The sequence below is a fragment of the Kockiozyma suomiensis genome (genome assembly GCF_038497685.1).
Source record: "Kockiozyma suomiensis strain NRRL Y-17356 unplaced genomic scaffold V2V93scaffold_1, whole genome shotgun sequence".
Taxonomy (NCBI): Eukaryota; Fungi; Ascomycota; class Lipomycetes; order Lipomycetales; family Lipomycetaceae; genus Kockiozyma; species Kockiozyma suomiensis.
Genome location: NW_027117664.1, coordinates 1,523,256 through 1,538,988, shown reverse-complemented (window position 1 = coordinate 1,538,988; position 15,733 = coordinate 1,523,256). Strand labels below are relative to the sequence as shown.

Genomic DNA, 15,733 nt, shown 5'->3' with positions numbered 1-15,733 from the left:
TTGGGACAAGCCAGAGCAAGATCTGATATCACGTGATGAGACACGTGACGTACCTGACTGATGAGACGCGTCGCAGTCTCGGGGCTAGACAGCAGCAGTATCGCAGACAGCAACAACAGCAGCATAGCAGCAGCAGCAGCAGCAGCGACTATGCCATCTGTCCGCAAACTTGCCTTTGAAGAAGAGGGCAAAGATGACGAAGATGATAATTTGAGCGGGAGTCAAGCTAGCGGGATCAGCGATAGCGTTGGCAGCGCAAACAAGCGCAGACGCGTAGCAGACTCCAACAGTAACCCTCAGCTTCTGCATGCGCCTGGGGCTATTGTTCGCGTTGTGATGACTGATTTTGTCACCTATGCGCATGCTGAGTTTACTTTGGGACCGAGTTTGAATATGCTTATAGGACCGAATGGAACTGGAAAGAGTACTCTTGTCTGTGCGGTTGCGTTAGGATTGGGTGGCAAGCCGGAGGTATCTTCTTTTTCAGTCTGACTTCTAGCTAGCGTTGAATCTGATAATCTAAAAAATTTAGATACTTGGACGCGCAAAAGATATCGGCGAGTTTGTGAAACAAGGCAAGAAGCGCGGCACTATCCTCATCGAAATCAAAGGCCACGACAACGAGCGCAACCCAATCATCGAACGTACGATCTTTACCGATAACCGCTCCGAATGGAATATAAACGGTAAACTAAGTTATGCTTGTTTAGTTGCTAAAATAATCTGGCTAACTCTTGCGAAGGAAAACACAGCACAGCTAAAGCAGTTAAGGAGCTTACAGACTCCTTCTCGATCCAAATCGATAATCTATGCCAATTCCTACCGCAAGACAAAGTGGCTGAATTCGCACATATGACCCCGCAAATGCTCTTACAAGAAACCGAGCGAGCAACAGGTTCAGCCGATATGCTTCCGCGCCATCTAGAGCTCATAAAGCTTCATCAGGAATACAAAATTCTTGCTCAAGGAAGCGAGGCTAACGAGAAAGAGCTCGAGCGACTGAAAGTTCTGCAGGAACGCACTCGAGAGGAAGTCGAGCGGTTCAGACAACGCGAGGAGTTGCGTGAGCGAATCACATACCTTGAGAACTTGCGCCCAGCTGCGCAGATGCAACAGTATATGGACAATGCTGTCGCTGCCAAAACGGAATTTCGTGCTGCGTATGAAAAACTTAAGAAGGCGAAAGCCCAGGCTGAACCTTCTGCAAGACTGGTCGAAGAATCCAAAGAGAAGACGCGAGAGGCTAGGGAGCGACTACAAGAGACTGGATTGGTTTTGCAAAAGGCTGAAAAAAAGTTTAAGAAGCTTTTCGAAAAGCGACACGAATTTGATGCGCAAGTTGCAGAGCAAAACACAGCGATCCAGGCAATTATCAGAGAACGCGAGAACTTGCGCGGCGAGATCCGCAAACTGAATCGCGACATTGAAAAGCTTGAGGCGACGTTGCAACACGAGCCTGATGCTACTGCTGAGAGAGAACTAAATGAACAACTGAAAGACATCCGAGCGCGACTACGGGCCAATGAAACACAAAGAGAGGCGGCTGCAGATAAGACGTCGGAGCTTGACCAGCAGCGCAGCAGGCTTGATGGCGAGATTGACGGCCTCAAGCGCGAATTGACAAAGCTTGATAATGCCGATGTGCAGAAACTCAACCTTGCAAAACGAGCCGATCCGAATACATATAATGCGATCCTCTGGCTGCGCAGGAATCAGGACAAGTTTTCTGAACAGATTTACGAGCCGCCAATTATGTGCATGGCTGTTCGCGATACGTCGACGGATTATGCAGTCGAGTCGGTGGTTAGACGAAATTCGATGCTGACCTTCACCTGTCTAAACCGTGCCGATTATGTTTTGTTCAACAAGCTCGTTCAGGACGATTTGGGATTCTCAGTGTCAGTAGCAGAATTTTCAAACTCAGATCATCCAACACTAGACACATGGCCGCGTGCGCTTAGCAATGAGCGATTGCAAGCGTTTGGATTTGATTGTTTTGTGACTGATCTGATTTCAGCTCCGGATGCAGTGGTAAACATGCTTTGCCACGTCGCAAATATAGATCAGGTTGCGTTTAGTCGGCGCGAGTTGACGCTAGAGCAGATAAACGCGCTGGACAATGAGAAACGTGGGAATGGAGAACCGCTTATTGCAAAGTACATTTCAGGCCGGCGATCGGTGTATGTGAAAAGGTCGTCTTATGGAGATAGGGAGATAATGAAGTCGATGCAGACAATCTACGATAGTATGGTGCTGAAAGGTAGCGGAGGGGATCATCAGGAGAAAGCAGAGCTGACAGAAAAAGTGACGGATCTTGTTGATCAGGCAGCACAGACTAAAGATTCGCACGCGGCATCGGTAAACAAGTTGAAATTGATAACGCGTGATAGACGGGCCTTGGATGAAGAAAGAAGCAAGATCCAAGGCGGGTTGCAGGAAATTCAGAATGCGCGTCGCGCGTATAACACTGCAGAGGCAAGACTGAATGATTGCCGAGTACAACTACGCGAACTTGAAGCGCGACCAAATAATTTTGACGAGCGAATAGCTGAATGTCGCGAAGCTATTGGCGAGATCAATCAACAGAAGGAAGCATTTGCAACGAGTCTTGTGAATGCGCTACAAAGAATATTTGATGCGAAGGTTGAGAATGCGGCTAAAGCTGTTGAAGGATTTAAGCATAGTAGTGATTATGCGGTGTTGAAGGAGAGATTTGAGATTGCAAATCAGGAGTTAGTTGACTTGGAGAAGGAGTGTGCCGAGCGTAAGTTTTATCATATTAACTAGAGTATAAGAAAGAATGATGGCTAACCAAAAGAATAGTCAAGAAAGAAGTTAAAGATGCGAGGGCCAAATCCAAAGAAGCAAAAGAGGAGCTGGGCAGACACGTGAGCTCACTAAGTGCCGAAGCCGCTGCCAAGGTTGAAGAGTACATGAACGATAGCGATCGTGCAGATTTGGAAGCGATTGAGCGGGAATTGGCGAGTGTACGCGAGCAACTAGAAATGATTTTCAGTGGGAATGCGCATGTTATTGAACAATTCGAGAGGCGGGAGCAAGATATTGTGAGATTGCAAGAGAAAGTTGATAATAGTTCAGCCAAAGTGAATGAGCTTGCGAGTCGCATTTTAGATATTCGGAGGTTATGGGAGACGGAGCTTGATGAGCTTGTTGCGCGGATTTCAGTTGAATTTGCAGAGGCGTTGAAGTCTATTGGTTGTGCTGGCTTAGTTGCGGTTGGAAAGGAAGAAGATTATGACAAGTGGTGTATTGAGATTAAGGTGCGGTTCAGGGAGAATGAGCAACTGCAGCTGTTGACGCATCAGCGACAGTCAGGAGGCGAGCGATCAGTGTCTACGATATTTTACTTAATGGCGCTGCAATGCGCGACAAAGGCTCCGTTTAGGGTGGTCGATGAGATCAACCAAGGCATGGATCCACGAAACGAGCGGATGGTGCACGGAAGAATGATTGACGTTGCGTGTGCGGAGCACGCCAGTCAGTATTTCCTGATTACGCCAAAGTTATTACCTAATCTGAAGTATCACGAGAAGATGGTTGTACATTGCATCTATTCAGGAGGGTTTTTGCCGGATGCGTTGCAGGATCAAACAAAGGCAGGCCTGGGTCGATTGCGCAAGTACGCTGCAGTTGGGCGGAGATTGCGAGGACTTTCTGTATAGAAAGATATAGTATAATATAGTATATGATAGAATACAAGATAGCATAAGAAATTCAACCAACAACGCCGATGCAGTAAAATACAAAAGAAAAAAGTCTAGAAATACACAATAGACTAAATGCTACAGTTGCTGAAGCAAGATCTTGTCGAGCTCAGCGGAACGTTTTCGAGCAAGCTTGACGCAATCACTAACATCTTGCTTCGACACATGGGATTTACCAGCAGCGACAGACAAACTAGTAAGCACGTCACTGTCGGCAGATACGATGACGGCGACGCGGCCGTCAACCGCGACATCTTCGACAGCGCCTTCTAGATCGGCCAGAATGATTTGCTGACCGGACTGGTTGCGCACGATGCCAAAGATAGTACACCAAGGCAGAGACGAAGGAGATCTAAGATTGAGAGGAGTTGTATTTGTGCGGGAAAACTCGAGAGCACCAGTTGGCGTCGAAGTCGAGTCTGTGGTGTTGTCGGGTGTGCTGATGACAGGCAAGTTCGTGGCACGCAGGGCGGCGATGAGCGCAGCCCAAGCGACGTCGCCGGCTGCAAGAGGTGAAAGTAGCTGGATCTGAGCCTGCAAGACCAAAGTGTGCAGGTCGTCTAGACGCAGCTGGGCCGGATCATAGAGTTGAGCAGCTGAGGTTGCCTCGAAGAGCCACTGCGAGAGAGCCATGAGCTCTGGCAGAGGCGGGCCGGAGCCGCGGCCTGCGAGGTCTATATTTGTGTAGAGTGTTGCTGCCGATTCAGCGTCTGAAGCTGCTGCTGCTTCGAGCACAAATCCGGTGATTCCACATACGGCGATGCAGCTGCCGATGCGCACGACGGCCGAGCCGAGTGTGCTTGAGAGGGCTTCGGTGTTGATTGCGCAGTCACGGAATGCGGTCGGCGAACGCGGCGAACGCAGTGAGGGTCTGAGAGGTGGGTTGAGAGAGAGGTGCTTATCGAGAAAGACTCTAGGAAGTATCCTTGCGAGAAGGTCTGGCGACGAGGCAAGAGTATCTGCGAGCATTGTGTTGAAGCAAGAAGCAAGAGACAGCTGAGTAGAATATTTTTGGAGCATTTAGAGTAGTTGCCCCTGCACAACTGCACACACAAATAGAACACACATTACATAATGACACGTGACATGAGTTAGGGTACAACCCTACAGAGGAGTGAGTGTGACTGTGATTTAGTAGAGCCGCAGTATGACAGTCGCGGATGGACACCTTTGACGAGCGTTGTAGACACAGACTACTTTGGCAACTTCAGCAACTTGCTTCTTCGACAAACAACATGAAGGTAAGATATTGGTGATATATTCTTGATACTGTTTGAAATAATATGATTGTTTGGTTATAATTGAATTATTTTGTTATGATTGGAATTATTTATCGCTCGCAGTATCGCGACTATGCCGAAGAACAAAGCTAACATATTCATCCAGCTCAACATCTCCTACCCGGCCAACGGCACACAAAAGCTGATTGAGATTGATGATGAACGTCGTACTCATGTCTTTCTTGAGAAGCGCATTGGACAGGAAGTCGAGGGCGACAGCGTCGGCGACGAGTTCAAGGGATACATTTTCAAGATCACTGGTGGCAACGACAAGCAGGGTTTCCCTATGAAGCAGTACGTTCTTTCTCATTTACATCATGTCATAAACTTAATACTAACATAAGACTTTTTTCTAGAGGAGTTATGCACCCGTCGCGTGTGCGTCTGCTGCTCTCAAAGGGCCACTCTTGCTACCGCCCGCGTCGCACCGGTGAGCGCAAGCGTAAGTCCGTTCGCGGCTGCATCGTCGCCAACGACCTCGCTGTACTCTCCCTCTCCATTGTCAAGCAGGGTGAGTCCGACATCGCGGGTGTCACTGACTCCGAGGCTCCCAAGCGTCTTGGACCCAAGCGCGCGTCCAAGATCCGCAAGTTCTGGGGTCTCACCAAGGAGGACGATGTGCGCAAGTACGTCGTTCGCCGCACTGTCGAGAAGAACGGCAAGTCCTACACTAAGGCTCCCAAGATCCAGCGTCTTGTTACTCCCCAGACTCTGCAGCGCAAGCGTCGTCTTCACTCTCTCAAGATCAAGCAGGCTGAGGCTCAGAAGGAGGCCGCGGCTGAGTACGCTCAGTTACTTGCCAAGCGTGTCAGCGAAACCAAGGCTAAGCGGGCTGAGATCAAGAAGAGACGGGCTTCGTCTTTGCGGGCGGCGTCGACCATCAAGGCTTAGAAGAGTGGTTTGGTTTGGTTTATGTGTCTAGTTTTATTTTGTACCAAAAAGGGTTTTTTCTTTCCTGCATGTATATGAATCCATATAATAAAAAAGTTATTTATATATAATTGTTTATTTGACTTCGTAATCTATTTATCATCGTCATCGCCATCGTCGTCAAGAACTCTAGGCATCTGAGTAGTATGAAGGTACTCGACTACAGTGTCTGGCGTGAGAAGATTCTGTTTTGATTTCCGGCCATTCGTAGAGGCTGGGGAATGATAAAGAGGCTTGACAAAGCGATCGTTATCGGCATCTGGATCCCATTTCTTTGCAATAAATCCAGTCTGCTTCTTTATAGCCTCCGCTTGATCAACCTCTTCGTCATCGTCCTCAGAAGAGTAGTCTGTTTCCGAATGATCGCCAACGACAAGTTTGTTTCCCCGCAGATCAATAGAGACTACACGTTTCCCGCGACCATTTCTTTTTCGTTCGAGAGCTTGCATCTTGCGAAGCGAGCGCTGTTGGCGTTTGATTTGGGCGGCACGTTCGACGGGGGTTAACCATGCTGCCGATGACGATGAAGAAGGAAGATCAAAGTCGGCTGCGTTGTCGATAATACGAGTGCGTTGCGCGGAAGTGGATTGGAAATTTAGCAGATTTGCCAATTGTGCGTTTGCCTTGTCGAGACCAGGCAGAGCTATTCTCTCAGACGACCGTAGTTCTGATGAGGATGGAGAATGAGAAACCAACGGCTGACCCCCTGCCGAGCCAGAGTACGATGCTTTGGGAGGACGCGATTTGGGCCTTGAAGACTGCTGAGAATTATTGATTTCTGATTTTAGTTGTCCGCGTTCTTGTTTGAGTTCTCCAATTATGGCTGCGTATTCTTCATTCGAGAGCAGTGGAGTATTGCAGAACGTACAAGGACCAAGACCTTCTTTGACACATATGATTTTACCGCAATTGAGGCAATTTGGAGCTATCTCAAGAAGCTCGTGTCGCTGAGCCTGACAGTCGCATTTCTGACGCACGAAAGAGGGTGCCATAGATGATTCGAGTTGACGAAGTGCAGAGTCGATTTCATGGAGAGATTTGACTTTAATAGAATTTGGAGCGGATTCTTTTGCTAGAGCCGACTTTATTGCTGATGGCTTAGGGACTTGCTTTGAAGTTGAAGAAAGAGAAGAGGATTTTGTTGCGCCGATGGGTTTTTTGTCGAGTAAGGAGGACGTTAATGATCCAGGAGTTTGAGGTCGAGAAGAAGGAGATGACTTTCTGTGTTATTTGTTTAGAGAAAGTGTATAATTGCTAATAAAATAAATATTAACTTACTCGTAGTATACTTCATTCACATTTTTCTTTTGATATCCGCCGATAACTGGAGTTGATGTAGAAGTAGCTGTTGACTGCTGATTTGTAGTCTTTGATTTAGCCTGCTGGAGTTGAGATGATATAGTATTAACAACGGTCTTTTTAGTTGCAATCGCAGTCTTCTTAGTTGTCGGTTTGGTTGTAGCAGTGGAGTTTGCATTCGCATTTGCATTTGTATTCGTTGATGCTTGAGATGGCCACCTTCTCGAACAAAAGCCATGAATAAACTCTACGGCCATCGTTTCATGACCCAGCAGCTCCTAATAAGTCATAGACAAAATTAGAACGACTTTCTTGAAGCAAATACAAATACAAATACATACATAGAAATAAGAAGCAGCTTCGTCAGGACCTGGCAAGGACGATGCATAGTTGATGATTTCTATCAGCGCTTCTTTCTCGAGCGGAAGCAGCAAACCGAGGTTGCGAGCTGCCGCTGCTTCAAGTGCGTTCATGACCTTATCTTCAGTAAGCAGTATCTTATTTTGCGAAAGAATACAAAAGATAGCAAAGGATACTAGAGCCACTACATTTTCTTAAAGTTCAAATCTTAATAAGCTATTATTCAGCGCGGCTTGCGGGAGGTCAGGAGCAGCGCACTTCCTTACAACCAACCCGCCCGCACTCTATCGTACACTTATATTTTTCTATTTTCTTTGATCCCTTTGCAATGGCTGATCAGGTGTGTATTAGATGTTTATATTTACGCAAAAACTACATTTAACCTAACTGAAATGTATTACTTCCTCAGGCGACTCCAAGCCGTCAGGCAATGTCCATCTCGGCACTGCTCAATACCGACGATCCACCCGTTTCGCCTTCTCCTGCTCCTCCTGCCGCGAAACCAGCAGCTAGCAGCAATAATGGCGCTACAAAGTCTATCACCACCGGCAGGAAGAGACCTCGGCGGCAGAGCTCGCCCGGCTCGCCGCCAAAGCGACGTTCAACTCGCCGCGGTCGCGACCCTGACGAGACCGAATCGTCTTCCTCAGACTCGTCAGCTTCTTCGTCTTCTGCAATTTCAGCCTCGTCTATGTCTTCTACTTCAGCGGCTGAAGACAAAGCTGATTATCAAGCTGCTCTGCGTCGCCGCGCTGAAGAAGTCGCTGCCGTGGCTGCTCGGTCACGAGCGCGACATTGTCTAGCCTTCCAGGCCCAGCAACTCGCGCGCCTCGAACTTGCCACTCTTCGAGGTCGTGAACAGGCGAAATCTTTTTTTCACGATGAAGCAATGGCTTTAGTTCTTAGTGAAGAGGCTGAAGTTGAGCGCGAACGCAAGCGCAATCTGCGTCGAGCGCAAAAGATGCGTCGCAAAGCACACTCGACGACCAAAGAGGACGGCAAAAAGAAGAAGTCTAACGCGAATGCTGACGATGAGCAAACCACTGAAGATGCAGATATCGAAGATGAGATCGATGCCGAATTAGATGACGATGACGAGCCGCTTGATGAAGTTGCCGCCGATGATGACACAGCCCCGTATTCATCGCGTATCAAACTGACGATCTCTTCGAAACCGCCAAAGAAATCACACAAATCAAAGGCGCAGCAAGCCGCCGCTGCCTCAGCGGCCGCCGAACGCGAGAAACAGGCCACAGAGCGCGACAAGGCTATGGCTTCTCGCAACTCAACTATGCCGAGCGGTCGCGAAGTTAAAATGTACGCAAAGGCGTATACAAACATGTACGACGCCATTTGGCGCGATATTGCGCGCAAAGACGTGCCGCGCGTGGCGAGAATTGTTTCGTCGTCAGTATCAGTTAAGCAGACTAACGCACGCAAGACAGCGCAGCTTGCCGTCAAAGAAGCGCGAAGATGGCAGTTTCGAACAAATAAAAATGTCAAGGATTTGCAGGCCAAAGCGCGTCGCGCCATGCGTGAGATGCTTGTCTACTGGAAGAGAAATGAGCGTGAAGAGCGTGACTCACGACGAAAGGCCGAAAAAGAGGCTCTTGATCGGGCGAAGAAAGAAGAAGAGGCGCGGGAAGCAAGACGACAGGCGCGAAAACTCAACTTTCTCATCACTCAGACTGAGCTATATTCTCACTTCATCGGTCGCAAGATTAAGACTGACGAGATCGAGGCTGATTCTAAAGATGATGGACTTGCTACCCCGCAAGAAGCTACTCTCGCGAAGCCATCCGACGATAAGAGCCGGAGTGCGCTTGAGGATTTCACTGGTGATGGAATAAAACGCACCGTCCAAGATCTTGACTTTGATGCCGCAGGCGATGAAGATCTTCATCAGGCTGCGCTGCATAATGCGCACTCCGCTGTTGTTTCGGCGCAGAGCCGAGCAAAGACGTTTGATAAGCAGCAGCCGGATCTCGACGCTGATACTGGTGAGATGAATTTTCAAAACCCAACCACATTTGGTAATCTTGAGATTGAACAGCCAAAGTTATTGTCATGCGCACTCAAAGGGTATCAACTTAAAGGTCTTAACTGGCTTGTCAATCTCTACGAGCAAGGCATCAACGGAATTCTTGCCGATGAAATGGGATTAGGAAAGACTGTGCAGAGTATTTCTGTGATGGCTTACCTTGCCGAAGTGCATAATATCTGGGGACCTTTTCTTGTCATTGCACCCGCGTCAACTTTACACAACTGGCAGCAGGAGATTTCAAAGTTTGTGCCGGATTTTAAAGCGCTTCCGTATTGGGGAAACGCGAAGGATCGCAAAGTGTTGCGCAAGTTTTGGGACCGCAAGCAGCTTACGTATACAAGAGACGCGCCATTTCATGTTCTTGTGACGTCGTACCAGCTGATTGTTGCCGATGCACAGTACTTTCAGCGCATAAAATGGCAATATATGATTCTCGATGAGGCGCAGGCTATCAAGTCTTCATCCTCAACGCGATGGAAATCGTTGCTTGGGTTTCAATGCCGCAATAGATTGTTGCTGACGGGTACGCCGATTCAAAATTCGATGCAAGAGCTATGGGCTTTGCTTCATTTTATCATGCCTACACTTTTTGACTCGCATGATGAATTCTCAGAGTGGTTTTCCAAAGATATCGAGTCGCATGCGACGTCTAATACGCAACTTAATGAGGAACAGCTGAAACGTTTACATATGATTCTAAAGCCGTTTATGTTGCGTCGCGTGAAGAAACATGTTCAGTCCGAGTTAGGCGACAAGATTGAACTTGATGTATTTTGCGATCTTACCTATCGACAACGCGAGATGTATCGAGCGCTTAAAGCGCAAATCAAGATTGATGATTTAATGGAGCAAGCCGAATTCGACGATTCGAATCAGAATCTAATGAATTTGGTTATGCAATTTCGGAAAGTTTGTAATCATCCGGATTTATTTGAGAGATCAGATACAAAGTCGCCGTTATCCCTAGCGAGATTTTCGCGAACCGGATCGTTTTTGCGAGAAGGTAATTTTTTGGAAGTACAATATTGCTTGCATAATTTTATCGAGTTTGTTCTGCCAAAATTGGTATATCGGGATGGTATTGAAGAGATGACCAATGGAAATGGACGAGCTGGATTTAGAAACAAGTATTTAAATCATCTTTTTAATATTTTTGAGTCGGATTACGTGCACGAGAATGAAGATTCAAGTGAGTAGTATTTTGCTTTTTCACTTTTAGTTTTTTTTTAAAGAGAACGGACTAACATGAAAAACCAAAATAGCCGGCGCCTTCTCATGGCTCAAATTTGTGGATACGAGTGCAAGTGATGTTTCACGAGCGTTTCATTCCGATATTTTTACCCGCGCAGTATATGCAAGTGAGCGACAGCATTACAATTCATTTGACGACGATTATAGTCCAGCTATTCGAATGCTTCTTGTGAAGCGCGAAAGGCCTTTTCTGGATGACGGTATTTCCACTGCGTATGTGCATGGCAAGAACATGCATAGATTGCCTCCAATGTACGATCCTGCTGCCGTTGCGCCACCAATTGATGTTTTCTGTCCAGGAGATGCCAGTTTTTCAACGCAATGGTCTGACACGCTGTTCTGTCGTCCGCTTGCAGAGTTGCTATTTGCCAAAAGTGCAGAAACCGAGGCGCAAATTTTCAAAGCGACAAGGAAAGTTCCGCGAATGGCTCTACTGCCGCAGCCATCTTCCGAACGATTTGGATTCTCGCCTATACGAGTACCGCCAATGTCTAAATTCGTTACTGATTCGGGCAAGTTGGTTAAACTGGATAGCTTACTGACCGAGTTGAAAGCGAATGATCATCGAGTACTTATCTATTTCCAGATGACGCGGATGATGGATTTAATGGAGGAATTTCTTTCGTATCGGCAGTATAAATATGTGCGATTAGACGGTTCTTCTAAGCTAAGCGATCGAAGGGATTTAGTTAATGATTGGCAGACTAAACCTGAATTGTTTGTGTTTTTGTTGAGTACGCGAGCAGGAGGACTAGGTATTAATCTGACAGCGGCGGATACTGTTATATTTTATGATTCGGATTGGAATCCGACGATTGACTCGCAGGCGATGGATCGTGCGCATAGATTAGGACAGACGAAGCAGGTCACGGTGTATAGATTATTAGTGCGCGGGACTATTGAAGAGCGGATGCGGGATCGGGCGAAGCAGAAGATGCATGTGCAGCAGGTTGTTATGGAAGGTGGAGCTAGTGCGGGAGAGAATGCTGCTGCCGCTGCGAGTTTGAATAGTGGTGGCAAAGGAGAGAAGGTTGTTGCCAAGGGAATGAGGCAGGAAGATGAGGAAGAGAGTAAACGTATTGAGGACGTATCATACTGGGCGCGGGAGTAGATATATTTTATTGAGATTGAAAAAAAAATAGACTCACGCATGAACAAGAATAACATCACCGTATTTTTTCAAAGTATTCAAAGCTTGTGTACTCGAGACTTGTAAGTCTGTACAGATATGATCAAAGTGCTTCATACGCCTACTCAATTTTCTCATTCGTCGTTCTCTAGAGGGGATGTTTTCTGAGAACTCAGACGAAATTGGATTTTCCAGAATTGAAAATGTGTTGACACGATAAATTAAACCTTTGATAATACCGAATGAAATAAATCGTCTGATATCGATACCGCGCAGATGAGTCCTATTAGAAAAGTACCATTCTTTAACAGTGAGACCACTATTTAGAGAACAGTACAAATTGAGCAAGTCGCAAGACGAGCGTTGATTAGGAGATGACGAAGCGAATGTTGCACTGCTTGTCGTTGAAGAAGAAGAAAGACTTGGTGATATGGTTGTAGTTGTAGCTGAAGTAGAAGGATGACGAGGTGGGAGGGCTGCGACGTAAGATTGGCATTCATCGGCAATAGTCTGGTCGGTTACGAATGCTGAAATATCAGGAGTCACAGCATATCTATTTGAGAATTGGAAGATATCGACGATGATCACACAATTATAGTACATTAGATGTTGAATGCATTTCCTCGTAAGATTATAATCTGTATCAGCGTTTGATGAAATTTGGCGTACGCTGTTGATGCCATCTATATGGTCGACTATTTTCTCCATTGTCGGGTCCCAATTTACGTCCATTACTGCTCGAAGACGGACGGTTGAGATTGGGACGTGGAAAGCGCGGATTTGTGGGGGTGCAGGGTGAAGAGGGAAGAGTTTGATATTAATAGTGTTGGAGCCGTCGATAGGGATGAAGCATTCGCAGTAATTATTCAAATCTTCAAAAATTTGATCAACCACGCTGCGTAACTTTTCACCATCTGCAGACATTGACGATAAAAATCTATCTTGTTCTTCAAGAGCTTGAAACATCTTTGCCAATTTGCGCACGACGGGGATATATGCTGATATATCAGCAGATTTGCGGAATACAAAGCAGAAATTAAAAAGAAATGAATTGCGAGGATATACTGAGCTTTGAATATGTACTGGATGACTGACTATTCTTCTATTGTTGACGAGGAGTGTGAGTAGTTTGTTGCAGAGTTGAGGACGCGGGATGAGATAGCTATTGATTACTTCAAAGTCGAATAGAGTTGAAGCAAACGCCGAAGGATCCTTCGATTTGACAATGCTTCCCGGAGGTACCTATTATTGTCATTATTACTCTGTCAATAAGTATATATATATATATCTATATGACATACTTGAAAGAGCACTTTTGCACCCTCTGTTGGATGAAAAGTAGTATAAAACAGCGACAGTATTGGAGGAAATCCTGGATTATCGACATCAGCATGAACTTTAAACAATCCTTACTAACGAGCGTACCTCCAAAGTCCGCCATTGCGCTGTTATTGATATTCTCTTATCTTTATTCTCTCTTGGATTTTGATATTCGCTATCAAATCGGTAATGTGCCTCATCAAGATGACCGACCTCGTGGACTATCCGAGATACCCTAACCCGATAACATTTGAAAGTAAAAATATTTGCTTGCTCTCTCTTCTTTCTCTCACGAAAAGTTATTAGCGATAATAGGAAAGAGATGAACTCAACAGAGTATTTAACATCTTATGGATGGACACCAGGAACAGGGTTCAAGAAAGACAGCTTAGCGAGGCCGATCTTGGTCCACCACAAAAAAGATACAAAAGGACTCGGCAACAAATCGCTCGAACATGAGAGCTGGTGGGAGCGAGTATTTGATGGACGACTACAGGAACTAGATGTTTATAGTAAGAAAAAAGAAGAAGAGATTGCGGTTGCGAGTGTGAGGGGTGCTAGAGAGAGTCCACTTTATAGAATGTTTGTGAAAGGAGAGGGATTAGAGGGCTCGATTACTTCTAGTATTGTTATCGAAAGCAGTAAAACGACAACAACGACAAAAACAGCAAGAGAAAAGAAGTCAAAAACAGCAAGAGAAAAGAAGTCAAAGAAGGAAAAGAATACAAAGAAGATCGAGAAACCAAAAAAGAAAGCGATCGAAAAGAAAGAAAAGAAAGAAAAGAGCAAAGATGATGAATGGGTTCGTTCAATGATTAAGGAAATGAAGCAGAACAAGAGTGATTAATATTATCATTTATCATTGTGATAATCTATTTCTCTTATTGCATCAGAGTCTAGAAAAGTCGACTATACTATTTGTTTCTCCGCTTCGCTACATTTTGCAAAAACTTCATTGCATAGTGTATATAGATATATATACATTAGCATTCATCTCATCACTCAGCATGCTAGCTCATACACAGCTATTGGGATCACAGGAGCATATATACGAATTGCATGCAAAATCGCATCTCATGATCATTGCACTCATCAAAATAGTTCAATTCGGGGCATTAATACGACGATGAGGACCGTTTAGGTCAATGGTCGGTGCGGCTCACTCCCTTTAACCCCGCCTGCCCATTTAACTGCCAGATCCTCTTCCTCATCTTTCTGTTATAGATTATAGACACTAGTGTTCTGGCATTTCGCATGGACCGACTGCCGCCGGAATTACTCGTGTCAATCGCAGCTCATCTCGCTCTCGCAGACTTCACCGCGTTCGCGTGCACATGTCGTGCAGCAGCGACGGCAGTATCGGCACCTTTGCTCTGGCGAGAACGCATTGTAGCAGACTATGGCAGCGAAGGCCTTTTGTTCCTGCAGCGTGACCCTGACGAAGCTGATAGATCGCGGTTTAAGAGAGTATACGCTGAGCTTCACGAGTATTGGCGGCGAGTCCTAATCTCTACTAACGAGCCGCAGTGGTTACTAACGTTCAACAAGCGCACTTTGCATAGAAGTGTGCCGGAATCGAATGGATGTACAATGGCTGGGTGAGATCTATTTCATAGAGGAGACACTCGAAACAGAGTACTGACAGAACACACAGGGTACGCGTATTTAGAAATATGCGTGTGCCGCCAGGCGTCTACAACGTAAAGCTGTATCTCGGAACGACCGCAAATATTCTTCCAGGAAGAATCTTCGCATCTGTAGCTTGTTGCGAAAATGGTTATCATCATTTGACTAGACGACCGTCAGCTGCAACTAGCGAAGAGAAACAAAAAAAGGGCGATGAGCTGTTGTGTGAGATTGAGATCACTCCTGACGTTGTTGACATGCTCTACTCTTGTTCACAGTCCGTCTCTGTCTCAAAAAGTTCTACTCCAACTTCATTTGTCTCATCTCCAGCATCTTCAGCCTCTTCAGTATCCTCATCGGACGGCATATGCATGGCCATAGACGTAGGTACGTTTACGCTCGATCGTCGATCGACAGGCGAGTGGACTCCGCTGTGTATTGCACTTGATATGCAGCAAGAGATGAATCCGAACATGGTGAGTTTTTCCTTCAATATTCTTTTCATATGGTCATTTGAATGGTCATGTTGAATGTGTGGTACTGATTGTCTTGTATTATATTATACAGAGATTTGGCGGAGTCGAATTTCAGAGAGTTGCTCTAGTATAGATCACAATTATTACTGGAATAAATGCTATTCAGTTCCGATTGATATAGAACTGCAATTACAATATTGACTATTGTCGATCAACAGGTTTAGAACAGCCTCGGCTATTGAAAATACTAATCACGTGCACTCATCCGCACTCCCAACCCACTCCCAACCCAC

At 46.0% G+C, this 15,733-nt stretch overlaps 8 protein-coding genes across 8 annotated transcripts; 5 read left to right on the top strand and 3 right to left on the bottom strand.

Moving 5' to 3' along the window:
• The first annotated feature begins 101 nt into the window (after window positions 1-101).
• On the top strand, window positions 102-3,726 carry V2V93DRAFT_363490 (P-loop containing nucleoside triphosphate hydrolase protein). The gene is made up of 4 exons (XM_066908615.1): window positions 102-471; window positions 533-686; window positions 743-2,764; window positions 2,824-3,726. Exons 1-4 carry the CDS (start codon window positions 151-153, stop codon window positions 3,681-3,683), a joined length of 3,357 nt encoding a protein of 1,118 aa, XP_066768919.1. The 5' UTR covers window positions 102-150; the 3' UTR covers window positions 3,684-3,726.
• Window positions 3,692-4,704, bottom strand: V2V93DRAFT_363488 (uncharacterized protein). Its single transcript, XM_066908614.1, has one exon. It carries the CDS (start codon window positions 4,692-4,694, stop codon window positions 3,804-3,806), a length of 891 nt encoding a protein of 296 aa, XP_066768918.1. The 5' UTR covers window positions 4,695-4,704; the 3' UTR covers window positions 3,692-3,803.
• A 316-nt stretch (window positions 4,705-5,020) lies between these two features.
• V2V93DRAFT_363486 (40S ribosomal eS6 domain-containing protein) lies at window positions 5,021-6,006 on the top strand. Its single transcript, XM_066908613.1, has 2 exons — window positions 5,021-5,299; window positions 5,362-6,006. The coding sequence occupies exons 1-2, from the start codon at window positions 5,079-5,081 to the stop codon at window positions 5,894-5,896; spliced, it is 756 nt and encodes a 251-aa protein (XP_066768917.1). The 5' UTR covers window positions 5,021-5,078; the 3' UTR covers window positions 5,897-6,006.
• On the bottom strand, window positions 5,985-7,742 carry V2V93DRAFT_363485 (putative zinc finger motif, C2HC5-type-domain-containing protein). Its single transcript, XM_066908612.1, has 3 exons — window positions 7,576-7,742; window positions 7,214-7,512; window positions 5,985-7,156 (listed from the first exon to the last, which is right to left on the bottom strand). Exons 1-3 carry the CDS (start codon window positions 7,705-7,707, stop codon window positions 6,028-6,030), a joined length of 1,560 nt encoding a protein of 519 aa, XP_066768916.1. The 5' UTR covers window positions 7,708-7,742; the 3' UTR covers window positions 5,985-6,027.
• A 1,167-nt stretch (window positions 7,743-8,909) lies between these two features.
• On the top strand, window positions 8,910-12,000 carry V2V93DRAFT_319218 (SNF2 family N-terminal domain-containing protein; the record flags this gene model as incomplete). Its single annotated transcript, XM_066907267.1, has 2 exons — window positions 8,910-10,827; window positions 10,901-12,000. 2 exons carry the CDS (start codon window positions 8,910-8,912, stop codon window positions 11,998-12,000), a joined length of 3,018 nt encoding a protein of 1,005 aa, XP_066768915.1.
• V2V93DRAFT_363483 (nitrogen permease regulator 2) lies at window positions 11,903-13,613 on the bottom strand. The gene is made up of 3 exons (XM_066908611.1): window positions 13,444-13,613; window positions 13,320-13,390; window positions 11,903-13,260 (listed from the first exon to the last, which is right to left on the bottom strand). The coding sequence occupies exons 1-3, from the start codon at window positions 13,457-13,459 to the stop codon at window positions 12,034-12,036; spliced, it is 1,314 nt and encodes a 437-aa protein (XP_066768914.1). The 5' UTR covers window positions 13,460-13,613; the 3' UTR covers window positions 11,903-12,033.
• A 47-nt stretch (window positions 13,614-13,660) lies between these two features.
• On the top strand, window positions 13,661-14,185 carry V2V93DRAFT_356584 (uncharacterized protein; the record flags this gene model as incomplete). Its single annotated transcript, XM_066908011.1, has 1 exon — window positions 13,661-14,185. One exon carries the CDS (start codon window positions 13,661-13,663, stop codon window positions 14,183-14,185), a length of 525 nt encoding a protein of 174 aa, XP_066768913.1.
• A 204-nt stretch (window positions 14,186-14,389) lies between these two features.
• V2V93DRAFT_33297 (uncharacterized protein) lies at window positions 14,390-15,699 on the top strand. Its single transcript, XM_066907683.1, has 3 exons — window positions 14,390-14,936; window positions 14,993-15,440; window positions 15,532-15,699. The coding sequence occupies exons 1-3, from the start codon at window positions 14,593-14,595 to the stop codon at window positions 15,571-15,573; spliced, it is 834 nt and encodes a 277-aa protein (XP_066768912.1). The 5' UTR covers window positions 14,390-14,592; the 3' UTR covers window positions 15,574-15,699.
• Window positions 15,700-15,733: the final 34 nt, after the last annotated feature.